This window comes from Orbicella franksi, chromosome 15 (assembly GCF_964199315.1).
Source record: "Orbicella franksi chromosome 15, jaOrbFran1.1, whole genome shotgun sequence".
NCBI classification, from domain to species: domain Eukaryota; kingdom Metazoa; phylum Cnidaria; class Anthozoa; order Scleractinia; family Merulinidae; genus Orbicella; species Orbicella franksi.
Genome location: NC_138159.1, coordinates 21106145 through 21133695, shown reverse-complemented (window position 1 = coordinate 21133695; position 27551 = coordinate 21106145). Strand labels below are relative to the sequence as shown.

The 27551-nt window shown below is 37.9% G+C and overlaps 3 protein-coding genes across 5 annotated transcripts; all 3 read left to right on the top strand.

The window, feature by feature from the left end:
• The first annotated feature begins 1235 nt into the window (after positions 1 to 1235).
• On the top strand, positions 1236 to 14281 carry LOC145469859 (beta-1,3-galactosyltransferase 6-like). Of its 2 annotated transcripts, XM_081453672.1 has the most exons (3): positions 1236 to 1349; positions 10955 to 11276; positions 12251 to 14281. In XM_081453672.1, exons 2-3 carry the CDS (start codon positions 10989 to 10991, stop codon positions 13007 to 13009), a joined length of 1047 nt encoding a protein of 348 aa, XP_081309798.1. In that variant the 5' UTR covers positions 1236 to 1349; positions 10955 to 10988; the 3' UTR covers positions 13010 to 14281. The 2 variants fall into 2 exon arrangements, with proteins under 2 accessions (XP_081309798.1, XP_081309797.1); XM_081453671.1 differs by lacking the exon at positions 1236 to 1349 and having other exon boundaries at positions 10871 to 11276.
• A 1285-nt stretch (positions 14282 to 15566) lies between these two features.
• Positions 15567 to 23506, top strand: LOC145469378 (zinc finger protein 330-like). 2 transcript variants are annotated; one of them, XM_081453083.1, is made up of 9 exons: positions 15567 to 15875; positions 15977 to 15996; positions 16719 to 16789; positions 17817 to 17896; positions 18393 to 18519; positions 19644 to 19748; positions 20142 to 20188; positions 21192 to 21309; positions 21851 to 23506. In XM_081453083.1, exons 1-9 carry the CDS (start codon positions 15759 to 15761, stop codon positions 22144 to 22146), a joined length of 981 nt encoding a protein of 326 aa, XP_081309209.1. In that variant the 5' UTR covers positions 15567 to 15758; the 3' UTR covers positions 22147 to 23506. The 2 variants fall into 2 exon arrangements, with proteins under 2 accessions (XP_081309209.1, XP_081309210.1); XM_081453084.1 differs by having other exon boundaries at positions 15826 to 15875; positions 16760 to 16789.
• Positions 23507 to 23904: 398 nt separating this feature from the next.
• Positions 23905 to 27549, top strand: LOC145469377 (D(2) dopamine receptor A-like). The gene is made up of 2 exons (XM_081453082.1): positions 23905 to 24762; positions 25664 to 27549. The coding sequence occupies exons 1-2, from the start codon at positions 24481 to 24483 to the stop codon at positions 26798 to 26800; spliced, it is 1419 nt and encodes a 472-aa protein (XP_081309208.1). The 5' UTR covers positions 23905 to 24480; the 3' UTR covers positions 26801 to 27549.
• Positions 27550 to 27551: the final 2 nt, after the last annotated feature.

Here is a 27551-nt window from a genome sequence, read left to right as displayed (position 1 = left end):
AGTTTTATTATTTCAGTATAAATAAAGTATTATTTGAAATGAAATGAGGATGTCATAACGGCAGTTGTTTACTTTTTGTTGGGATAATATGCATATTGTCCTGGTAATTTTGTTTCTTTTGGGTGGGTTTTGTTAGGAATCCAAAGGAATTTAAAAGTGTGTTACACTCGGCAGTTTGAACACAGTTTGGGGGATATACAAGCTTTGGTATGAGTCCTCAGTACTTCACGTTGGCGTCAGTATTCAATCACGTATACGTTTCATACTTTACATGAGTCTGGTGTCCCAGTCGAACACTACAGAACACTTTAAGTGTGTCGTTTAGAATACCTTAAAACCTCACATATGCCTCAGTATTCAAACATGAACACGTTTCATACTTCGCATAAGTGTCGTGTCCCAGTCGAACACCACAGAACAGTTGAAGTGTGTCGTTTAGAATACCTTAAAACCTCACGTATGCCTCAGTATTCAAACATGAACACGTTTCATACTTCGCATGAGTCTCGTGTTCCAGTCGTACGCTTCGAACACTAGCGTGTTGTCTGACTGAAGTACGCGGTAGTGTATATTACCTGCATAAAGCCCGTTCTTGACGACGCAAGACATTATTGGCTGTGAAAAATGTGACATAACTTTCGTATTCATAGCGTGCGATTCTCGAAAATTAGAGCATACTTGACGTATTCATTAGTATTCGAAGACGTTTACGTCAGAAATGGCGTCGTGCATCTCGTGTTCCAGTCGCAAACTCTCGAACAACTGAGAGTATTCAAAAATGTTCGAGTCATACATGATCACTATATCTTCGAAGAACATCTAATGCAACATTAATCTACCAAAACGTGGCCCGTATGATTTATCGAACACTTCGAGTCATTCACGAGTATAAAATTTGAATACGGAAAAACAGGCCGGATTCCTCTAGAATATTCCAGGTGTATTTCGAGTCAGCCGTAATCGAATACGTCAGAACATTGCGGCATACGCGGCGTGCGCCGATCCGTATTCGAGCGAATTCGGGCCCGAATATTTGGCTTTTCGCGCATAAAGGGAATAAGCCGGGGCACACTGAAGATTACACAGTTGTCGTGATAAAATAAATGTAGAACTCTCGCGAAATGCTTCGGTGAAGGAAACCAATCCATAAACAAGCCAATAAGGGGTCTGAAGAGATATGACGACACAATATCTATTGTCAGCATTTCTCAGATGTGTCAGCCGGCATTTCTCAGATGTGTCTTGTCTGAACCTTGGATCTCGATTAAACTCTAGTTTTAACGCCGCCGGATTGGGAGAAGGATATGCAGAGGAGACTTGTCTAAGGATTTCTAGCTCCCTTTATTCAGGTTAGAACTATCGAGCAAGCACACACGATATTCAACAAGCAAACGATTCATGTCAAAGGCATTACCTACCTATATGTATAGCTATATCTCTCCGTGCCATGAGGCACATAAGGCTTTACATTCTCTTTCCACCCAATTCAATTTATTGCTACAGCTCTGACTTGCAGTCGCCCCTGACTGCCACCCATCTGCGCGCCTTTCTTCCTAAATCATTATCCTCCACGTTGTTTTGGGTCGGCCTCGTCTTCAGAGGGACTCAAACCGCCATATTTTTGTTCCCTCGAATCCACAACCAGTTTTGGTTTTCTTCAAAACCGAAACCGCCCTACTAGTAGGACGATTATCATCATAACCGATCCTATAACAGTACGTAACAAATTCTTTAGGAGATGCTAGATCTTAAGAAAGGAATAATTGTTTCTACCTCCATTCTGTAGCCGGCGAGCAGAACGTTGTGACGTGTAATGGACTATACAAATACAGAACATGCTCGAGATGTGTATAACAATAGTACGAGAAACCCGCGTGAAACCGAGAGTTAAATTTATTATTTCAGGCAACCACACGAAAATGACGAAAATACCTTAACTGTCTGACCACTAGACAAATGTGAATGTACTCCACATTGGCTCAACCTAACTGAAAAACCGCCAGAGTATACTTTTCTGCTGAACAGCGAATCGACCACAAATGTACGATATTAAGTGCATTTGTTGTACTTTCTAAAGATGGAAACGGAACAAGTCTGTTTTACTCTCTAGAAAGACGGAACTAGTTAGAGTGTTGTGCTGCTCTGAATTGAGCAAGGAATATTAAGAAATGACAGTCAGAATAAGTCACCAATTGGTCTGAATTTAGAACCGTAGGCACACATTGGAAATCTTTCTATTTACGAAATGGATGTTTTCAGACCACCCTGTTTTCTACTGAATACCTATGCTTGTTTTTCTGTGGAAATTGTTGTAGATGGTCGGTTTTGATCAGCTTTGATCGAAGCCACGTTTTTACAAATTGCTTAAAAAATTAAGGATCTATTGTTAAATTCCGACATTATTATACTCCTAGTTATTTTCATGGATTCAAACACCTGTCTCTGTGCTGAGCTACTTCTCGACAGGACGTGGGTACTTTTGGGTCTACCTCATTCGAACAGGTTTTCATGGGATGATACATCTCAATTCAATCGTGTCAAATATAAACATGTCCACAACAGGTAACATAGAGCACAGAAATAACTACGTTAAGTTTTGGAAATATAGTGGTAGGGACCAAAATTATGGAAGACGATGAAAACAATCAACCGTAAGACAGACCGATCGATTAGTACCCTCTTGTTGTGTCAGTACACGCTTCACAGGCTGGCCAAGCCTAAAATTGTTCTTTGGATTTATGGGTTTTGTTATATTTATGAAGTATTCAGGCTCCAGTGTATTTTAACTTAGTCAATTTAAAAAAGAAGAAACTTCAACATTGGCAATCGAAAACTCGAATTCAACTGATCATTCGCACAAAACGCTATTTTGAGCCCGAGGCAAATATTTTGTGTATTAAAATTTGTCAACAACACGAGATGTTTCAAGACCTTAATTCAGAACAAAGGCATGCTAGATTGTACGTTAAAACTTACACTGTTACTTTCCGGCCTAAGCTTTAGATTCTGCTGCATTTTTGAGTCTCCCCGTACTTTTGGAGGAGGGCGATTACTTTCGCTGGGTTGCTTCTCGTCGATTTCAAGAAGAAGCATGAAATCATGGTATTTCTCTGTTTTCGAAGGGTCGTTACGTTAAGATCTTTACGTTATCCTTTTTTTATATTGAACACTTGCAGTAGCTCTTAAAACTTGGAATGACCAAGTGTCTTTATAAGTCAGTGTCAGTTTATCCTGTTCTGGTCCATTTCATGATTTCTAAATTAATTTGATATCGTGAACAGCATGCTGTAGGTTTCCTTGTTTGATAACTACAGCCGGTAGATGGATCAATTTATCTAGTTCTTGGGAAATCTAGCCAAGGTGAATCCAAGCCTATAGCCTTTTTAAATAGGAGCCTCCCACTACTACCAACATTTAAAGGAGACCAAACTTAAAGAAGTGGGATTTCAAAAATATTCAGTCATAGATGACTGAACAAGAACACCCAAGAGTCGTAAATTTCTGTTTGAGATAACAATTTAAGACAGGCAGACTCGGAGATCACGATAGTGAAAATTTACTGTAGTCGAGATGACATATTTGGAAGACAACGAATTTGTACCTAGACTAGAGTCCAAAGCAGGATCCAAAGCTTTTGCACATTTTTAATTTGGTTGCTTGTTTGTCGTGTTTTGTGCCAGAGGGCCCTGAGGCAGTTTTGTTTTTTATGCTAAACGTCGAAAAGCGGATGACATATGCATTGCAAAATCAAATCAGTGGCATCTAGTTATAAAGTTTGCAAACAAAAATGTTCTAGTGTTTTTTAAAGACTTTGCTTCTCAGATGGTTATGGTTTTTCATAACAAAGCAGCATCTAGATATAAAGTAAATGCATACAAAATGTTATAGTGTTTTTTTAGGTTTTGCTTCTCAGATGTTTCCTTATACTTTTTCATAACATAGGGTCTTGGCAATGTAAATTCTTCTATAGTTTGATGAAAATAAACATACACGAACAAGTAACAATATAATTAAGTTTTATTATTTCAGTATAAATAAAGTATTATTTGAAATGAAATGAAGATGTCACAACGGCAGTTGTTTACTTTTTGTTGGGATAATATGCATATTGTCCTGGTAATTTTGTTTCTTTTGGGTGGGTTTTGTTAGGAATCCAAAGGAATTTAAAAGTGTGTTACACTCGGCAGTTTGAACACAGTTTGGGGGATATACAAGCTTTGGTATAAGTCCTCAGTACTTCACATTGGCGTCAGTATTTCTATTGTTTCCTCAGAAGATTTGAAGTAGCTACAAAAAGTGATTCGACGGCAAATGCAGGAAATTATGTGCCTTTGTTATACTTTCTAGCCGAGAACTGTTCAAGAAGGAGCTACAAGTAGTAATGTTGTCTTAATTGAGCGAACGATAATTCAATTCAATTTGATAGGGAGTTTAAGTAGCCACGGAAATTGGAAATTGTTGTAGATGTTCGGTTTCAATTAGCCTTGATGGAAGCCAACATGGCGAATTGAACGACCTCTTGATACTATAGATCCAAACTCACCGCGAACGTTTTACACATTGCTACAAAATTAAGAATCTATCGTAAGGTTCCGATATTGTATTAATGGTCGCTTTCTGGGATTTAAAAACCTCTTCCTATACTGAGCAACTTCTCGACGGGACATGGGTACTTTTGGGTCTACCTCATTCGAACAGGTTTTCATACATCTCAATTTAATCGTGCTGAACGTAAACATCTCTTAACAGGTTACCTAGAGCACAAAAATAACTAGGTTTAGTTTTCGAAAAAGGGGCCTAGCTAATTTTAGACCCTGAAAATTATGGAAGACGATGGAAACAGTTACTTTAGAACAGACCGGTCGATTTGTTTCCTCGTGTTGTATATTTTATTCAAGCTTCACATGTTCGCCAAACCTAAAATTGTTCTTTGCATTTATAGGTTTTCGGATATTTATGAAGTATTCCGGCTCCAGTATACTTCAACATAATCAGTTTACAAAACAAGAAACTTCAACATTGGCAACCGAAAACGCAAATCTTACTTATTCGCACGAAACGTCGTTTTGAGGGAAACATTTTGTCTGTTTAAATTTGTCAAGAACACTTCTTCCAACGTGTTCCATGGCCTAAATTTAGGGTAAAAGCATACGTTATAGTTTCGTTACATTCTGTTTCATTTTGCTGCTCGTACGTTAGGAAGGCGGTTACTTTCGCTGGGTTGCTGCTCTCGGATTTCAGTTGGTAGCATTAAGTATCCCTCTACTTTCGAAGGGTCGCTTCGTTCAAAGCTTTACGATATACCTTTTGAAACCCCTATATCGATGAGTTTGTTAAGACAACAAGTTTAGGTACGTGAGAAAATAGCAACCGATTTAACGGTTACTTGAGGTTGGTCAGTTTACGGTTGTTTATGTGAAGGATTTCGAATTTACTGAGATTCGAACGAACGAATAACCAAAGATTTTGCAGATCGAGAAGGTGCTATTTTGGCTAAATATACTAGACTTAATTTATTAAAAGTAGGTTTAAGTATCAATACAGGGAATTCACGAAATCGCTTGAAAACATCACCACCTTGAAAAGAAGCTATTTACGAGCCTAAACTGACGAATAGAAATCTCATCGTCTTACACGGGGCTTTCAGTACACGTGCTAGTAACTAGTGACTGTATAGCTAGTGATGTCTGTTCGTGACCTCGCCGCTTCCACTGCGCGAAAAGCCAAATAATCGGGCCCGAATTCGCTCGAATACGGATCGGCGCACGCCGCGTATGCCGCAATGTTCTGACGTATTCGATTACGGCTGACTCGAAATACACCTGGAATATTCTAGAGGAATCCGGCCTGTTTTTCCGTATTCAAATTTAATACTCGTGAATGACTCGAAGTGTTCGATAAATCATACGGGCCACGTTTTGGTAGATTAATGTTGCATTAGATGTTCTTCGAAGATATAGCGATCATTTATGACTCGAACATTTTCGAATACTCTCAGTTGTTCGAGAGTTTGCGACTGGAACACGCGATGCACGACGCCACTTCTGACGTGAACGTCTTCGAATACTAATGAATACGTCAAGTGTGCTCTAATTTTCGAGAATCGCACGCTATGAATACGAAAGTTATGTCACATTTTTCACAGCCAAAGATGTATTGCGTCGTCAAGAACGGATTTTATGCAGGTAATATACGCTACCGCGTAGTTCATTTAGACAACACGCTAGTGTTCCGAAGCGTCCGACTGGAACACGAGACTCATGCAAGTATGAAACGTGTTCATGTTTGAATACTGAGGCATACGTGAGGTTTTAAGGTATTCTAAACGACACACTTCAAGTGTTCTGTGGTGTTCGACTGGAACACGAGACTCATGCGAAGTACGAAACGTGTTCATGTTTGAATACTGAGGCAGACGTGAGGTTTTAAGGTATTCTAAACGACACACTTCAAGTGTTCTGTGGTGTTCGACTGGAACACGAGACTCATGTAAAGTATGAAACGTATTCGTGATTGAATACCGACGCCAACGTGAAGTACTGAGGACCCATACCAAAGCTTGTATATCCCCCAAACTGTGTTCAAACTACCGAGTGTAACACACTTTTAAATTCCTTTGGATTCCTAACAAAACCCACCCAAAAGAAACAAAATTACCAGGACAATATGCATGTTATCCCAACAAAACGGAAACAACTGCCGTTATGACATCTTCATTTCATTTCAAATAATTCTTTATTAATACTGAAATAATAAAACTTATGTTACTTGTTCGTGTATGTTTATTTTCATCAAGCTATGGAAGAATTTACATTGCCAAGACCCTATGTTATGAAAAAGTATAAGGAACCATCTGAGAATCAAAACTAAAAAAATACTATAACATTTTGTATGCATTTGCTTTATATCTAGATGCTGCTTTGTTATGAAAAAGCATAACCATCTGAGAAGCAAAGTCTTTAAAAAACACTACAACATTTTTTTTTTTGCAAACTTTATAACTAGATGCTGCTGTGTTATGAAAAGGCATAATGAAGCATTTGAGAAGCAAAGTCTAAAAAACCACTTCTATAACATTTTGCATGCAACTTTCTAACTACATGTAGATGCTGCTATATTATGAAAAAGCAGAAGTTCGGAACCATCTGAGAAGCAGTCTAAAAAAACACTTACATTTTGTATGCAAACTTTACAACTAGATGCTGCTATGTTACGAAAGAGAATTAGGGATGAATTAATGAATTGCTGCTTTGCATATTTAGAGCGGTTTTCAGTTGAGTGTCGAAAGTAATTAGACAATTACTTTGGTTTTGGTTTTGGTTTTACTACAGTTCGAGATTAGCTGAGAAGTCTAATCAGTACGTAATTGGTTTTGGTTTTGGTTTTGCGACACTCAATTGAAAACCACTCTAACATCATTATTATTTGGTTCAACAATTGGAACCCTCTTAACATTACCATATACCTTTAGAGGTGTCTCACACAAAAGGGATGTAGTGCATCCGATTTAATCTGTAGACATTGTTTGTAAACCCCATATCAAATTACAACAACAACAGTTTATTTGTACTACTGTAAACAACTAAAAGAATTTACAAGATTGTAATTATAAATATATAAATAAACAGTACAGTACATACAGTAGTGGGACACCCAAAATAACTAAAAAGCTAAACTAGTTGGGTGACCGTAATTATAATAATTAAAAATGTAAGAGTCAGGAAAGAGGCGCAACAAATACATTGGTACACATAAGTATCACAAACTTGGTACAAGATTAAATATACAAAACAAAACAAAATAAATAGATATAAACCATCAAAATATCAGTAAAGATTAATAGAGACTAATGAAATGCGAAGTTAGTTCTTTTTTAAATTGATTAGAAGTACAAAACTTGAATCTTTCATCGAGTTCATTCCATAATTTAGGTCCATTAAATCGAATATTAAATTTGCCATAATTAAAACTTATAGAGCTGGCTATCAAACTATACCAAGGACTTTCAAATAAAATGAATTGCCAAATTTTTCTAGACATTTTAGTGCTGGTGTCCAAATCATTATTATTATTATTATTATTATTATTATTATTATTATTATCACATTTTGAAAGCTACATGTACAAGTCAAAGTGAACTTTGTTTCTTGTTAATTTAATTTGTTTCTCAGTTTCTGGACACAAAATACTAAAAAAAATTGCCTGTGTGTTGCCATATTCAATCGCAGTAAAAAGTTACAGAACATTTCCAAAACAGGATTAAAGAATGGTGGAGTGATCATTCAAAAATCACTCTCAGAGAAGAAATATTTCAAAATAAAAATTAACAGACATGGATGATAAACTAGCTACTGTCCAAAATTTGAGGCAGACTCACTTTGACTTAGCTTTCAAAAAGTGATTTGGATGCTCGCACAGAGAAACCCTAAAAAATTTGATAATTCATTTTATTTCCAAATTCTTGGTATACATGTACGTGTAGATTGATAGCCAGCGATTACTTCAAACACCTGTCTCTGTACTGAGCTACTTCTCGACAGGACGTGGGTACTTTTGGGTCTACCTCATTCGAACAGGTTTTCATGGGATGATACATCTCAATTCAATCGTGTCAAATATAAACATGTCCACAACAGGTAACATAGAGCACAGAAATAACTACTATTTTGAGCTATTTTAAGCTATTTTGAGCCCGAGGCAAATATTTTGTGTATTAAAGTTTGTCAACAACACGAGATGTTTCAAGACCTTAATTCAGAACAAAGGCATGCTAGATTGTACGTTAAAACTTACACTGTTACTTTCCGGCCTAAGTTTTAGATTCTGCTGCATTTTTGAGTCTCCCCGTACTTTTGGAGGAGGGCGATTACTTTCGCTGGGTTGCCTTCCACTACTACCAACATTTAAAGGAGAACAAACTTAAAGAAGTGGGATTTCAAAAATATTCAGTCATAGATGACTGAACAAGAACAACTAAGAGTCGTAAATTTCTGTTTGAGATAACAATTTAAGACAGGCAGAGATCACGATAGTGAAATTTACTGTAGTCGAGATGATATATTTGGAAGACAACGAATTTGTACCTAGACTAGGGTCCAAAGCAGGATTCAAAGCTTTTGCACATTTTTAATTTGGTTGCTTGTTTGTCGTGTTTTGTGCCAGAGGGCCCTGAGGCAGTTTTGTTGTTATGCTAAACGTCGAAAAGCGGATGACATATGCATTGCAAAATCAAATCAGTGGCATCTAGTTATAAAGTTTGCAAACAAAAATGTTCTAGTGTTTTTTAAAGACTTTGCTTCTCAGATGGTTATGGTTTTTCATAACAAAGCAACATCTAGATATAAAGTAAATGCATACAAAATGTTATAGTGCTTTTTTAGGTTTTGCTTCTCAGATGGTTCCTTATACTTTTTCATCGCTTAGGGCCTTGGGTTTAGGGTTAGGGTTAGGGTTAGGGTTAGGGTTAGGGACAAATTTGCACTTTTGGCGCCTTTGCGCACACGCCAGACGCAAATACAACTTCACTTGCCTAACCTCCTCCCCCCCCCCAACCCCTCATACAATGTTGAAAACTACTACCTGTAATTTCTTCTGGTTTTCAACGTTGTATTGGGTGGGGAGGGGGAAGAGTAACGCGTTTTTAAAAGGAACGCTGCGCTTTTTTCAAACTTCAGTACTAAAACACAGATAATTCATTAAATTACGTAAGTGTCCCAAGGACTTTTGTCCACGATTGTAGGTCTCATTCCAAAATTATGGAACACGCTAATGTAACCACGAGAGTTAAATTTATCCATTTGGTTGCCTTTAATTTTTTGTGTGTGTGTGTTTGTTTGTTATTTAGTTAATTTTTTGCGCAATTTTCAATCAGTGTAGATTCCCGTTTTTTCACATCGTGTTAAGTAATCGTCTATTGTTTATCACGTAACCTCGAGCTCGTGGTCTATTCTTTTGGTTCAAAATTACGTTGTATAGCGTTTTAGGTTTTTCAGTTTTTATTCAGCCGTGGTCACTTTCGGAGTGCCGTACAGATCTTGTAAGAAATCACGTTTTTTCATCTCTATATAAGTTCGTATTTATTAATCTTGTATTTTTTTCCTGTTCTAAGGGAATCGTTAAGATTAAAAGGACGAATTCAAACCATACAGGAGTGTTGTCTACAAAGCTCCCTAGTAAATTAAGGTCGGCAACCTATATTTACATTTGCAAAGCGAACATACTTAGGATCAATGTGAATACCCGGAGCTGCAATCCGTGTAATAATTAATTAGGTTTTAATGTTTCTATCTTTTGTAATGTTAAGTATTTTATGAAAATTGTAAATAGACTAATTTTGATAGTATTACAAGGTTTTGTAATTCCTTTTTTTTTATTTCGGTGTGATACCACAAATTAAGGATGAATCACATACTTATGATTCAGTTAAGTCCCTTCCAATGCCAAATATAGAGAGTCCCCTTCCCGACACCAAGATGTTATTTCGAAGGTTAGTCAGAGTGCAATTTGAATGCATTGTCTTGTACAAAGGTGATGAGAAATGGAAAAATTCATGAAAACGGGACCGTAGCAGCCCTAGTTCTCCGCTGTGTAACCCCAATCGAGTCTCTCTCATAGGCTCTCCGTTTTGGATCGATTAGGCCCCCTCGTCTCTTTTAAGCCTCTCCCTCCCCTCCACTCTTTTCGTTCACGACTGAAAAGTAACAGACAGACTCTATTACCAATTTTTATTTTGCTGCAATTGAGAAAATCGAGAGAGAATAATCTCATTGTTTAATAGAAACAGGATTTATAACCAATCAGCGCGCGTATTTTCTTAGGACTGTTTGAAATAAATTAGCCCCGCGCGGGGGTGGGGGCGGGGGGGGGGGAAGGGAAGGGCTTTATAGAGCACTAACGGTATGAAACCTCACTACGATGTATAAATCAAAATGTTATTTTCTCATTTTTCTCTTAGCTGGCGGTTGGAGTTCGATCCGACAGCATTTGTCATGAGGCGTAAACTTTGGACGAGACAACTGGCGTACACGTACGCAGTGTTTATTTTAACATTTGCTACTTCTTTGATATTGATGGTCTACGTGCATACCTCAGCCAGACCTAGGCTACGAAGCGAGAGCAGAATTCCTGATGATTCCATTCCGTTGGTAGATTTTAAAGATTTAGGAAGTCGCAAGCCACGAGTGTTGCTATTGGTTACTGCTGGCAGTGCGCCGCAAAGGTATGACAGAAGACAGGCTATAAGAGATACGTGGTGGAAGCACTGTGACGACAGTCAGGTAAATATGAGCATAGGTTTGTAGGGTATTTTGAGGCTGGCCACAGATAAATCACGATATTTCGGGCTGTCAGAGAAAAGAAAGGTTGTCAGTTGACCCAAAAGGAGGTTCGAGAAAATAGCTCTGTGAAACTGATAATAAATGATATGCAAGTAACACGATAATTGACTTATGCCTTGTAATCCTAGTCTGCGAGCAGGCTCACGTTGGAGCACGAGCACAAGCGCGCGCGTCGTAGACGCGTGTGCGAAATCGAGCGGCGAATATTCGACTATCTGTCGGGACTGGAACTAATTAACAAATGCAATCAAATTATAGCTGTTCCCAACAGTTAACATCCCAAAGCCAAGGCGATGCAAAGTCGTTTTCATTCACATTTAAAATAAACAAGGACGATCCCCTCATTTCGATAAATGTTACAGTTAATGCGTTTAAATTAACTAAAGTCCAATGCTGAGAGCACAAAATAGCGAAAACTACGGCGACTGAATGGAAAGAAGTTATAAAAAGATCCAGTGCAAAGACGAGCTCACATGGCCTGCTCACATGCTCACATGTTCGCCACATGTATTAAACGGTTCCAGTTTACTGGCCGTGACATGCCCTGCAAAAATCAAGCGGGGTGGCCATTTTGGTGTCCTTACAGGAAAGTAATTTTTTCCTGCATATAACTGTGCACAGGGAAACCAATTCTAGAAAGCCACAGGTCAATTAGTCAAGAGGCGGAGCTGTTAGCAACATGGCGATAACAGGGGGAGGAGCTTAATAAAACCACTTTTTTCCAAAGATGTCCACAGTCTCTCAACTCTTCGTTTGTCTCGCTTCTTTCGCCTTCCCTTGCCCGCCTCCGCGTGATTCGCGCTGGCCTCGCTCGATTTTTCTTTCACGTGCGTTGAAGAATAGAGAGGCTGTGAACAGCCTAATATTGCAGAGACAGTGATCCACCTAACCTCTTTTTTATTTATCTCAAACAGGTCAAATGCGTGTTTGTTACAGATGGTATCATTCAGAATGCCACTCAACGTGTTCGCGTGATCCAAGAAAGAAACCAGTACAAGGATCTGGAGTTTCTGCCGGTGGCCGGGGGTTTGGTATTCGGGCAACGTTTTCTACATCAGATCGAATGGGCAAAGGCTAAATTTGATTTCCAGTATCTTCTTAAGATCGATGATGATTATTTCTTGTGTTTAAAGAGACTTTTATCGGAGTTACCCATGCGACCGAAAAACGGACTAGTCTGGGCGAATTTCCACTGCCAGGCAGGAATCGCTTGGGCGGATGAAGCATTCGTTATTTTCTCAAGAGATATAATCCATAAATTCCTCGCACAAGATAAGAACAAGACGTTGTGCCATCCTTTTGGCGATCAAACTTATCACCTATGGCTTAATAACATGAACAAGACGTATTTCCATGACTCGAGGCTGCATCACAATCCACCAGCGTCCTTTTTGCGATTTTTTGAAAATAAGACAAACGTGTGCGACGCGTATATTGGAATACACGGTACATACGAGAGGAAAATGAGAGAATTTGACCTTACTGCCAACGATGGTGCAAAAGATCTAGCCTCGCTTACTCTACCTCCCTTTTCAAAGTTTTGCGCGACTACTAGATTTAACCATCGTGTGTTTGGTGCAAGGTACAACTTTGAACCTAAGCCTTGCGTAGAAAATCCCACTTGGTTTAATTCAACAGGGATGTATATTTACGGCCGTGAAAAACAGGGATGAGGAAGACGGAAGTAAAGCAAGGGGCAAGATTCTATGGGGGCTGTGGAAAGAGAATTGCGTAATTAAAGGGCCCTAGTCAGCCACACCTTTGTTTTTGTTCACATGCGAGAGTGTGACTATTATATCTTATTCGGAGCATGTCAGAACGAAGTAAATTATCTTCTCAAACTCATTAATAATACATCAAGTTAAAACAAAAAAATCACAACCGTGAAGGAGGCTTGGATACCCGGTCTTAATTAACATAGATTTTGACGTTTTTATTTATCTGTTTACTCCTTAGTTTTTGTTTCGATTGAGAAGATATATCAAACACTCGAGACAGTGTTACACCGGCTGTCCAAACACTTTGAATTTCGTCAAATATACTCCGCTGCGTACCGTATTTTCAACTCTCTTCACGGTGTTTGGATATCCCGATGAAACACTGTCTCTCTGTTTGATATATTACGTGAAACTACTAAAGATAACTAAACATACTTTCAGGATCAGAAGTTACAGTAAAGCAACAAGATTTGGCTTTACCATGCAATATCAATAATTTCGATGGCATGGCATGGTTGACTAGGGTCCTTTAACATACACAGTACGTGACATTTTGCAATTGAAAAAAGGAGCTGTTTTTGATTAATGAAACCCACCACTGCAAATAATTAAGTGTAAGGTACTGGAAAGTTTCGTTACGTTTGTTTGCCATGTTTCAAATTTTCAAACTTTGCAAAAAGTTAAAAAACAAGAATCTTTCCTAAGCTTTCTTGTTTCTGACACTTTTGTACCGTTCTTTAGAATTATTTTTGCGCTTATTTCAGTATCGAACACGCATTTTTGTTACATTTAGTTGCAGGTATTTAAGTAAGTACTGCAAGTTTGCAAATAACTGTTGTACGTAAACATTACAGATGTTAAGCAGATCGAATACGTGTACGATATGTTGTAATTAGTAGGTAACAGCTAGGACGTAGTTTTGCGTATCAACTTTAGAGTGGTCTTGAACTGAACAGTTCAAAGTGACTTAAGTGTCTGTAGGAGTCATGTGTTGGTTCCTGGCTGTCCCCGCACTCCGGGAAGTCCAATATAAAAAGGACGGGAGTGCTCGTCTTAAGGTGGCTGAACACAGTTATTGATGTCAGTGTTTCATTCACCTTTTCTCTAAAACCCTCGATCTCTCGGTCGTCAAAAATGGCCACAAGCTAGTTAACAACCCAAACTTTGGTTTTTTGATCGTGAAGCTGACGTATGTGTCGTTTCCATGGCAAGATGAATAAATTTAAACAGGCCTTTAAAATCGGTTTCGTTTATTTGCAGAAAATCTAGTCATTAGATTTTCTTTATAATTTGCATGCAAGAAGTTTGTAACGCTTCTCACAAGTTAACACCATTTTGCTAATAATTTAACAGACATTTATCCCTTGTTGAAGGTTCACTGGAATATCTAGAATTTCCTTTTTTTAAAGTTCAATTTTCGATACTCCAGTTACTTATTTCCTGAAGAATTTTCGCGCCAAATTTCGTGAAATTCTAATGAGTGGTTCTCGAGAAATAGGCGTATTTCCGAGAGTGCAATATTCATTCAATCGCACTTTTTTGACTTACTACGCATGCGCTGCATTTAACTGGGTTCTTTCGGTAAGAAAGAAAAAGCTGAGAATTGCTGGGTTGTTTACATCGTTACCTTTTCTAACATATATTTGTAATAAGAGACTAAAGCCATCAATACGTTGCGTTCAATTACAGAGGAAAATAGCACAGATACTGCGGGTGTTGAGTAAATAAAATGATCGCTCTATTGACGGCATGTTTGTTTTTGCAATCCTTATGCGCGCGCTGAATTGCGTCGGCAAAAGCGCGCGCGAAAACTGTGTTCGGCCACCTTAAGGAGCACCAAGATATTGTTTGTGGGTGTGGCTTGAAATTTTTTCACCCCTTAAACTACACATTACTGACGCTTTCGTAATCTTTAATGACAAAAAAGACATTGCTTTGTTCGAATGCCTTTTACTCTATCAAATATTTTTTTTCGGCTCAGTACCGTAAAAGATACCGCGAAAGCTGCTGCTGTGGACCTTTTGAGGTTGACCACCTTTAGGTACCAAAACCGCTTTTTAAAGATGATTTCCGCAGAAAATTCGAACAATAATGGCAAAAGTTAAGTTACCAAAACAACCTCACGGCATGGTAATATTTTGAATAAAGGTAGGAAGATCTTATCGAGACCTTAGCTCTCAACCTGACCCGGCGAGAAAATTGAAAATTGAACTTGAAGTTATCCATATTTCTATTAAAACGGACGTCTCGCGTTAGTTGAAAACTCAATAACACACGCATTAAGCATTCTTACGAAGTTTGACATTACATTTCTCGAGAATGCTTGGGGATTTAATCGCGGGGTCACCTAGAGAAATGAATTATAGTGAGATGTTTCAAATAGTATTCAAAAAGTTACCGTGCCCTAAGTAGAATTTTAGTAAATAATTTTTGCACTTATTGCTCGAAGTTTCAGCGGAATCCGTCTAAAAGGTACGACGAGCACCCACGGCTTTTTATATGGGTGTTCCAAAAAAAAAAAAAAATTCCCTTCGGTTTATTGCCCAGGCTACATGACTTGTGGACAGCGGTTTTCCTCTGTGTAATCGCCCCAGACTTCCCTCATGAAAGAAACGCCTGCCTGTTTTAATACCATCATGGATTCCTTTTATACGTGCCTCTCAAAATTCTAGAAGTTTTGAAGTCTATAGAATACAAGAGCGAAATGCCGAAGAAAAAGACAGGAGCTCGAAAAAAAGCTGAAAAGCAGAAGGAACGTCAGCGAGGAATAAGAGAAGCTCGAGACCGACCGATCACTGAGTATTTCTGTAATGTAACAATGGTAAGTTAACACGGCGCGTCATGCCTCGTGTGATCTCGTGACTGTTCTAGTGTGCCTAGAAATGAAACACTAATCATTTTGCTCTGTCTGTCTTTATCCAGGAATGTGATAAATGTAAAAGGTAAGCCTGATACAGTGGAGCTCCGTTAATCCGGTCATCAACGGGCTACAAAAGTCTGGCCGTTTTAACGGGATGACCGTACGTATTTAAGGGGTTCTTGAACTAACAAAGTATCTAGCTGAGCTTTTGTTCGGGCCAGTATAAAGTGGCCGTAAAAAAGAGATAGTTGTATCAACGGGGCGGGCGTAAGGCGGGGTTCCACGCCACTTTTAAAACAATACTAAAAAATAATTAATGTCGTTGAAATGATTTTTTCAGCCATATTGCATTGCTCTTCAGAATTTTATTAGTACGTGCGGGTTGATATATGAGGTTATAATTGTAAATTCCTGTCTGGGGAAAAGAGATAAGAAAAACAAAAGATCTTAGCTGTAGAGAAAATCTTGGAACCCTTCCAACGGGAAGAAATCACTGTATCTGGTTTGCCCAAAATTTTACCCACACCACTCCTGGACAAAAAGGGACGAATCAGGAATCCATAAAAATGTTGTGATGTATTCTATTGTATCTTGGCAAACAATATAATGAGAGAGGCACCTCTAGCAACCAAGCTCAGTTTGCAGCTATTAATAAGATTTCTATGGTCTGTCAGGTATATGTAGTTTTCAGATATTTGAATTTTAATATGAAGAAACCTTTTTGGAAATGGTATTTTGTGAAATGAAAGTTAGGTGCCTCAGACACTTTGTTCATGTGGATAACATTAGTTTTCTTTTTCATAGACGTCAGAAAAACAGAGCCTTCTGTTATTTTTGTTCCTCAGTTCAAAAGTTACCTATGTGTGGAAACTGTGGTGAGTTGTATTTTATGGTTCTTGGTCTTGAACTTGAACTTTGGTTTATATTTATTTTATTTTCTTATATAGAATTACAAGAATTGCTCACCCCTTCAACTACTAGTTTCAGAACCAATAATTGAGGCGAGGGCAAGAGTTTATATTAAAAAAGAAAGAAAGAAAAGTAATTAAAAGGAAATAATCATTTCTGGCAAAATTACAAAAGGTACAAGTAAAACAATAGAAACAACTACAGGTAATGGAAAACAAAGTAACAGTGTAATTGTGCACACACAGAAGTGACTAGAATACTATTATTAATAAACAAAAACTCTGTTAATTCAGAGAACTTCTCTATCAGTTAAGAGACTTCCATATTGTCATCTTCACATAATTTGTTACACATCAAGGAGTTGTAGTTCTTTTCATGTAATAATATCAGTTTGATATTTTAAAACAATGAAAGCAAATTTTAAGCTTAGGGAAGACCAAAGATAAAGTATAGAGATTGCAGAATTTTTTTTTTATATTTTAACCTGTCCAATACCAACAGTTTTAATTCCAGATAAAAGAAAAATACATTTAATAGTTCTAAAACCTGACGAGCTAGTGCAAAATCTGGCTAGTTAAAAATTGTCTTGGCTAATAAATTCTGACGGGCCAGTAGCAGTAAGTTAGTGAAATGAATTGTTTTGTTATACACTGCAGCTAGAGTTTAGTAGAATCTAAAATGGGCATTTGATTTACGATCACGTGGCAATGGCTAAATGATAAATGAAGCAATTTTTAGCCTACATTCCCACTAACCGCAGGTTACTTTGACTTCTTCTTACCTTATTACTTTACACTTAACTCCAGCCATATAACAAAACACTTAATTACTTGTCCCTTCGGAAACAGATAGTTTTGTTTTCCCTTGAATCTCGACTTCATCTTGTGGAACATTCACAGTCTCTGGAAAACAAACCTGTTTCCCCTTGGGACAAGCAATTAAGTGTACTATGTTATAGTTTGCTTATAATGTTTTTTTATAATTATTTTGTAGGTAAGACAAAATGCATGTCAAAAACTGGAGACTGTGTAGTCAAACATGGAACAAATTTTACCACTGGGTTTGGGATGGTGGTAAGTGTAAGCTGTGTGCTGTTTACCATTTTTTAACCCTTTCAGAGCAGCTAGAAATAGAGCAGTTTTCAGTTGAGTGTTGAAAAACAGAAAAATATTTTGGCCAGTCACAAAATCTGGTGAGCCAATCAAACCCAAACCAAATACATGTAGCTGGTACAAAGCCTGGGAGAAGGAGTTGAGTGAATTGTGATTGGTTTTGGTTTTACTTCTGATTGAATCAAAAAGTAGAGTGAGATATTTTTAAACCAATAACAAAGGGTACTAATTCAAAACTAAAGCTAATTCAAATTATTATTGATATAATAGTGAAAACCGCTTAATTAATTCTCCTTGTTCGCTGTTGTGTGCTATTTTTATTATTTAGTAGAATTTTCTGGCACAGCATTGTAACATCTTGCAATAATTATCAATGATAACTGATGCTTTATTGAAATAAATAGGGAAATTAAGTTGCATTTTTAATATTATAATTATGTTTTATTGTTTTTCATAGGGAGCCATTTGTGATTTCTGTGAGGCATTTATCTGTCATAGTAAAAAATGCTTAACAACTCATGCATGTGAATGTGCACTCAGAGAGGGTGAATGCATAGAGTGTGAGCGAGGGGTGTGGGATCATGGTATGTATTATCCTTTATATTATATAACTGCAAAAATTACTTCGTTTTGATTGGCTAATTTTTAATTTGCACTGCAGTGCAAATTAATGTGATTTTTTCCAGTCATATGATAAATGAATAATCGTATGAAGGATCGTGCAATGAGTTAAGGATTTACACAACTCGTGATATTTGAAAATTCTTTCAAATTGCCCTCGCCTAAAGGCTCATGCAATTTTGAGAGAGTTTTCACATATCACTCATAGTGTAATTCTTAATTGCACTCACATTCATATGATTACCTACAGTGCATAAATATTTTTGAAAAATATGCTTTGCAATGTGTTCTTACTTAATAACTAATCAAATTTATTGCAAGATTTTTTTTTTAATTTATTGCAAGATGTATGGCCAAAAATGATCCACTTTAAAAGATTCCAAATTTCCATATGACAAAATTTCTTTTTATATATTTCTTTTGTCACCCAAAAAGATATTACAATTTTTAATGTAAGAAAAAAAAAATACACTCATGTGGGGAGGATACTTTAAAGAAACTAGAAAGCCTACAGACAGGTGAGTGAGGCTTTGTTCAAGAATTGTCTTCAGTGTGCAAATTATTGCTACGATGATGACTCACCCTCACCATTTGAAGTGCTTGGAGGAGAATCCCATATGAAAAGGTCGGGGATGCTTGTTGGAAAATTTGAATTAAACCCCTGAAGGAGATCAATCTGGGTGTGGCTCGAGCTTTATTTGACCTGCAAGAGATACCACTTAAAACAGAAAAGGCTCATTTACAGACTGCTGTTTGGGAAAGGAGCCCGTGCTAGTAGATTTGGCTTGAGAGACCGTCGGAATTTCAAGCCTGAAATGAGAGTTTTTTGTTATCATTTTTTCTTCAAGTGCATCCTAAAAATAGTTGTGTTTTATTATGGATGCCTTAAGTGAGACCAGAATCCTTGATTTATACCCCTAAGCGAGAAAACGAGCATCCATGATCTTTTCATATGAGAGCCCCCTGGGATGAAGTGGGGAAAAAATTTCCATCTCTGAACCTTTCCACTCTTGTAAATGAAACAGTTATGTGTTTAAATGTTTTGTTCTACCAGTTATGATGTTACATGTTATCCTGTTTTCCACAGGTGGTCGTGTGTTTGTGTGTTCATTCTGTGCGTCATTCTTGTGTGAAGATGACCAGTTTGAACATCAAGCCAAATGTCAAGTGTTAGAATCTGAAACATTAAAATGTAAGTTTTCAAATGAGCTGTCCTCTTTCTTCGTAGTTACACTAAACAGTGTGAATGAATGCAGGTCAGGAACATTATCTAGCCTTCAATTTAGGCATTTTTTCAGGTTGCTCAATTGGCATTTTTTTTACAAGTTTGCATTGAATGATTTTGTTTTGTATTTCCCACACCCCTGTAACATTTCTAATGTTCCATCCCTTCTAAAGAAGAACAAGATAATTTGTTTCACACAATGTGGTGTATGTTGTTATAAGTTATGCTGTCTCACAGTGCCATTACTCAAGAAAACATGTAAAGTTTTTTGTACAGTTAACTAACTAACAGCAGTGATCAGTAAGACTGTGACTGCATGTCAGATTTAGGTATTAAGAGTATTCATCTGCTATTTTTAAGGTGGCTCCTGCAACAAGTTGGGACAGTATTCATGTCTTAAGTGCAAGGTAAGTATTGTTTACATTTACTATTGTTTACACCACTTACATGTATTTCACTTCAGACAACTTTGAGGGGGAGGGGGAGGGGGTGGCAGTGGGGATGAGTTAAGTACATGTAAATAGTAAAGTTTGATTGACTATAGAAAGTCAAAACCCGTTGAAAAATCCCTTTACCCAAGTTATATTTGATCAGCTAATTTCAGATTTTTTAAATTTAGTTGCTGCACTCCCCTTTTCTCTTTAAGTGTGAATGTTAATTTCCCCATAATTCATGAATCACAAAGTGTTGTTATGCAGTTCCCTTTAAGAACTGAAGACAAAATCTGCAACCTTTTCCATTCTAAAACACCCAAGGGAACACTACATTAATGTAATCAGACACATGTTAAAATAAATGTTAAATATATTTGTGATCAAATGAGTATCAGTTTCTAAAGAAACTGTTGGGCTGGGTCAGTGGACAAGTGAAAGACTTCACTCTTTAGCAGAGGAGCAGAACTTCTGCAGCAGGGATGGTGCAGTGGTGAGAGTGCTCACCTCCCACCAATGTGGTGCGGGTTCGATTCCGGCCTGGTGTCATATGTGGGTTGAGTTCGTTGTTGGTTCTCGCCTTGCTCCGAAGGTTTTTCTCCGGATTCTCCGGTTTTCCTCCCTTCACAAAAAACGACATTTCAAAATTCTATTCGACCAGGATGGGGGACTCCCTTGACAACCAGCTAAGGCTGGCGTGGCTTTCTAAATATTGTAATTTATGTATTTATTTATTTATTTATTTATTTATTTATTTTCATCAGCTTGAAGTTATTAAAGGAAAATTACCCACCGAAGCTGACGTTTTGAGCATTGTCCTTTTCTCAGAGCAATCTTATTAACACCAGCATTAAACTGCAGGTTGTGATTTTATGTGGGACAATAAAAACATTTTCCTACACTTTTCTCTCCTCGTTATGCACTGAGAGGAAACTGGACCTCTTGCTTAGTCACAGCACCTTGTATATTTTTCTTAAAGATTTGTTTCTGTGAAGACCATGTGAGAAGAAAGGGGTTAAAGTACACTAGGGGACAGCCTATTCCCTGTCCTAAATGCGGATATGAGACAAGAGAAACCAAGGATCTAAGCATGTCTAGTAAGTCAATATTTCTGTTAGTGCACGGTGAGTCCGGATATCAAGTGATTTGTACCGCAGTTATCAGTGTAAGGGTTCAAAACCTTTTCGGTCCCAGCGGACGGTTCTTACATTTACTCTTATTTAAACCTGTCTACAACGGCCACCTCACCACAACGGCAACGGCTACTAAAGCGCGTTCTAACTACCAAAGTAACCACTCGACAACATCCCGTTAATCAACGACTGGCAAACGGTCATACAAATCCCCATTTTTATTGTAAAAGGTCATCAAATTTGATCCATACCGAGCATCGTTGGTCTCTGTTTCTGTTTGGTTTCTGTTTGGTTTCTGTTTTATTGATATACTTTGTTTGTGTAAGGTATTTCAATGCTACAGTAAGCAGGTTTTGAATATAGAAAGTTGTACCCCCGAAAAAAAAAGTCATGTTACCCTCTACCTCCCCATAACGGCCACCTCCCTGGAACGGCCACTTTCCTCTGTCCCCAAGGTGGCCGTTATGGCGAGGTTCGACTGTAATTCGGATGTATCTTATTTCAGCCCGTAACTACGCGTATTCCCGACAACGAAACACCGTGGACGATTATGACTATGATGATGATTACGGAGCAAGCGGGTTCAGTTACGGGTCAGGCGGGTTCAGTTACGGGTCCAGCGGGTACTCTTACGGGAGCACTAGCCACGCAGATGACGAAGAAGACGATGAAAGTGACAGCGATGAAGACGAGGAAGATGGCGATGAAGAAGACGAAGATGAAGACGATCGTCACGGTACCAACGAAGAAATAGCGGAGGTGGCCGAGAGCTTATCTCGACTAAAAGTTCAAGAGTCTTAACCAAAGTGAAAGAAATCTTTCGAAATTATGCGTTACCCAAAGGAAATGCAAAAAACAAAAAACAAAAAACAAAAAGCAAAAAATTCCACAATACGTAGAATGAAGAATGGACTAATTGATACATAACAGTATGATAATTACTGCAAAAACACAAGGGAATTCTGCATTCACGGATATGATATTTTCGAAATAGACTACTATAAAGTATAAAATAAAACAATAATAAATGATCACTTTATTTACTTGTCGAAGTGTTTAGCACTACTGTACTTATTTGGGACACTGAAATAAGCAAACAATTCCAAAACTTGTTAAAAATCCCGACCGACAGGAGGCTGACCAGTTGGCTATTTACAAAGCGTGGAGGAGTTGAATCTGGAACCACCAAACACAAATCCATCTAGTGGCAGGGAGGTGGATTTGAACCCGGGATCTCCGGATTGCAAATCCAGCGCCCTGACCACACGGCCACGCCGCCTCCGTAATTTGCATGTCCGCCCCTCCTAATGGTTCTCCTCATTGGCTGAGCACTGCTCCAGGAAATATCACAATACTTCGTGCGTGTTCCGTGGTCTATGTTTTTAGGTTCTTAAATTCATGCCTTAATTCTATGATATTAAAATCCTTCACATACGATTGAAATATAATTAAGTTGACTTTAAAATATGAAACGTCAAGTATTACAGTGTTTCCTTCTTTGTTTTGTCCCAAAACGTGTGCACTTGTATTCTGCCCAAATGTGCTTTCCAGAAAAAAACTACAATTTATTTTATTGAGCATGCGCCACGTGCTGCAATAGGTTGTGCCACGTGATTTTTTTGTGTCAAGGGTTGATCACGTGAGGTAAATTAACGTAGCACGTGCAATATATCGAAGTTATTGACTGGTCTGCGGCTGTGTTTGAATTGTTGAACTTTCTCGCCGCTGTGACGCTGGCAAAATAAACATCTTATTTCCGTCATCCAAAAAAATGTTTACAGAGGTCCAGTATGTAGGAAGAATAGAAAATTATTTGCTGTTTTACCGAGAGTGTACAAACAGAAAAGTTAATGCAAAAAAGAAAATCGAGGTGAAAGAAAAAAATACAAACAGAAAGATTTGTTTTCCTCTTGGTTCTCTGGTCTCTCAGACGTGAGACGGCTCACGAATTTAATTAAAAGGCCGAGGAGAAAATCTTCTTATTAGTTGGCGGTAATTTCTGAAGAGCATAAACGTGTCACTGGAAATCAGATCACCGGAATAGACTTAATATACAGAATCCAATTTTGAGTCCCAGTTAATATACGTATGTGCGCATTTAAGATTTGAAAAATTTACACATTTTCATTGGTTTTCTATCGTTTGATAACGTCGTTGAGAGTTTTTTAACCTGGATAAAGATTTTTTTCCCTTCACTGTTTTTTCTTTGTCTTTTTACGTTATCATACGTGCAGAAATTGTTAATGAATTTTTACCGATGAAAACAAATAATTTTAAATTTCATGAATAATAAACAATGTCAGTGTAATTTTCGTCGGCTTGTCAGTGCATGACTTAATTTCCAATTTTAGTCTACAAACAAGTTGATGAGGCCACTGTGATATGGCCAATCAAAAATACTCTTGCTTAAGAATTTCATTGCTAATAAAACACAGACGGAACTAGAGCTAAGAAATCTGCCTAACCTGTCAGAATAAAAAAAAAAAACTTCTAACTTTTTTTTTTAATTTCCACTCGGTTTTTACTGGATCAGAAGCAAGCCAACTGAATTCTCAAGAGGATTGTCTTATTGGAAAGGTTTTAATGAATAACCAAAACAATAAAATTTTACAGGATTTATTTTTAAAATATCAAGTTTTTAATATTTTTCTAAACATCAAATCCATTTGTCATTAACTTCGGTTGCTTGATACTTTGACAAGCCGAGACAAAGAAAAGACGGCGTGAATTGATGTGAAAATTGTTGAGAAAATCTAAACAGAGGGCCAGATGTCATAAAGTCAACAGTAAAAGGTTACAAACGTGCTTAGTGCTGGAGTGAACAAACACCGAACAAAAGAAAAGGTTTGATCATTCAGTCTTCTGTGTGTTTTTTTTAGCAGTTTTTCATCAGGATATATAAATGAAGCGGTTTTAATTCACGAACATCGTGTTAACGTGACCTCGCAACATGCTGTCGTCAGTTATGCATTAGCCAATGTAGCGGGGTTTTTAATCCGGGCAATTACACGTCACAGTTATTGCTCAATACTGTACAACTGTACAAGTAATTTTGATCAAGAGTCCGTGTCTAATCTGTAACACAACGAGGTCTGTAGCAAAACGAATAAACCATTCTTTCGCCTGTATAACACCATGCTTATCAACAACACTACAGTGGATCACACTGGACTTAGTTCTCAAGTTCGTATCCTGGAGGGGGTCGGATTATCGTTCGTTCTTCTGGTCTCCTTGACGTTAAACCTCGCTGTTTGTACAATTATTTGGCGGACGAAAGTGTTACGAAACAAGCCAGCCAATACATTTGTGGCGAATTTGTGTATCGCTAATCTTCTCTTGACCGCCTGTGTGATTCCATTTAGCTTGGTGACCATTATTCAAGACAAACACGCCGCATATTCAAGACTTCTTTGCCAGGTAAGACCAAACTTATACAACCATGTGCTTGAAATTTCAATGCTCGACTCCATCAGTATAGCTACATTTGCAAACGGATTTTCTAGACCAGGGGTTAACACTTTGATGTATTCGTATTGTATGGAGTAAATCGTAATAAAAGAACTTAAAAGTAATTTTCGTGCAACTACCGGGTGTAATTTTGCATCAGTTGTACACATACATAGCTACGAAACAATGTGATTTTGTTACAGTGGCGCTGTTTATTCAAGGGTCGCTTGGTAGTTGATTTGAGCAAAAGCGGTCACTAGTGAAGTTGGCGTTTATGTAGCGCGCAACAATCGTCAAACTCAGGCCCGTAAAATGCTACTGATTTACGACCAATCAAACGTAAAACATGAATTTATCAATGATAGTGGGATAAAGTGACAAAGCCTGGCAATGTCTGGCTTCTGTATTCAGTTAGGTTTAGTTTGCACGGCTGAAATTAGGGTTGAGATCAGTTTAACGTTTTGTCTACTGAGGGAAATATGACCGAGAAGGAACATTGTTTCAAAATCGAGATCCGAGGCCTAGCCAAATCAAGGCAGCTTGTTTCGGTGAAAAATACAATTCCTGATAGGACCACGAGGATCACGAATACCGTGACGGTCTTGCATGGAATAGAAACAAGCATCGGATTTTAGCAGTACATTTTCCAGGAGTAAGAAACGAAGAAAGAAGAAGAAAGAGGCAGATCTTTGAATTTTTAATTTTTGTCCCAAAATTTATTACGGATAGGATATTTTAGAAAAACAAGGGCAACCGTTACCGAAATTTCTCATGTGGAAATATTTTGTGCCATTTTAGCACTTTTAACAAAATGTAAATCCGTGTAAGGCTTTCTTTTAACTAATAGTGCGATATTTCTTTATGTTTTCAGGGAAATGGTTTCATCAGCGTGGTATCGAGTGTTGGAATTGTGATGACGCTTTGCTGCATAAGTTTGGATCGATATATTGCAGTCACCAGGCCAACACGCTACAAGACCATTGTCACGGTCAAACGCGCCTGCTACACCTTGCTCGTGGTCTGGGGACAAGGTTTACTGTACGCCACTTTTCCATTGTTTGGGTGGTCCAAATACGAATATCATCCGGGAACTTTGCACTGTTCTCCAGCCTGGACACAAGACTGTGCACTGTATATCTACCTAGCTGTTGTGGGATTTAATATTCCTATTGCTGTGATGGGTTTTACATATATTCGCATTTTTTTGGTTATTCGAAAACACTCTCGTAAGGTGTCAACCATCAGGCGGACGAAAAAAAAGGCGAAGAAGAACGACTGCAAATTGATTTCGCTGACACAAAGACTGAATGTGAAACCAAGCTTGAACCAAAATTCTGCAAATGAAGTCAAGTTCCCCGTAGAAAAGCTCAAGTCCAAAGAAGAGCAAACAATATTTAGCTCGAACATGGAACTTTCACCATTTGACAGTTGTGCCAAGCAATTCGAATTGAACATTAAAAATGGTGAGCCAAGCGGATTGTATGTGCAAGAAGGAGAAAAAATTGACATCTCCACAGAACTGCCATCTTACAACACGTGTTGTGACGTTTCAAACGCAGGCGAGCAGTCCTCGGCGCCAGTATCGCAAAATACCAGCAGTGAGCCTTCAAGCAGTGGCCAGCAGACCAAGCGTGGCAAAATTTGTTGTGGAGAAATGCTCAGAAACATTTGGCCGCGAAAGCGCAGGCGCGAGCAGCGTCCTCTGTCCAGAGAGTACAAAGTAGCCAAGACTGGAGTTCTGTTATTGCTTCTTTTCATTGTTCTGTGGTTGCCATATATGGTAGTGCACATCTGTTCCGCCAGAGTGCATGCGCCACAGACAGTTATCCGCTTGACAATGTGGCTCGTGTTTATGAACGGTGTTTTGAATCCCGTAGCGTATGCCTTGTGCAACTCCACAGTGAAGATGAAGTTTGAACAAATGTTTTTGACGGTTTTTTCTTTGTGCTGCAAGTGTCGGCGATTGGAGGGAGCGAGAGCCAACTTTCGCATGTCAGAAACTATCTAACAAGTTAAGTGAACGTGAGCACGCATCCTTGTGTATGCGTCAGAGAAAAAAAAAATTCTTAAGTTATCTAACACCTTTATCGGTAAAAAAGCAAAAGGATAAGAGATATTTAATATAATCGTAGAAAAAGGCTTAATCTAAAAGTTTTTTCTCTACTCCTGGCGGTTTGTAAAGAAGAATTTTTTTGCACTTTGACGGGATACGAAAAAACATATTATCTTATTCTCCTATGCTGTAACTTCCTGTTGAGTACGAAAATAGGAAATCCTTGCGATTGTTTAATTGAACGAATGTGTTATTAAGAAGGAGGTATTTTAACGGTAGCTTGAAGATGAGATAAGAACACTTTATATACTCTCGGTAGCTTTGATCAAAAATAACATTACATTTTTTTTTTTGGCCTTTTTACCCATTAGCTTCTTCGGAAGTTAATATACGTTGTTAAATTTTAAAGTTCTGCAATTTTGTAAATATTATGGAGCAATATACTTAAAAGAAGAAGCTGACTTTCGAACATTATATGAATGAGAAATCTGTGTTCTGGATAAAATGTAAGTTAAAAATGGTTCATGTGAGTACAAATTTCAAGGTTTCATTGGTCGACCGACACCTTCTTTCTGGAATCTCCAATCTTAAAGTACAACTTCTCTGTTGAAATGTGAACGCACTAACTTCAGAATCAGTTTGAAAATTCAAATGTCGCACCTTCTTCGTCCACAGATAAATGATGTTTTACCCAAAAAGGGTAAAA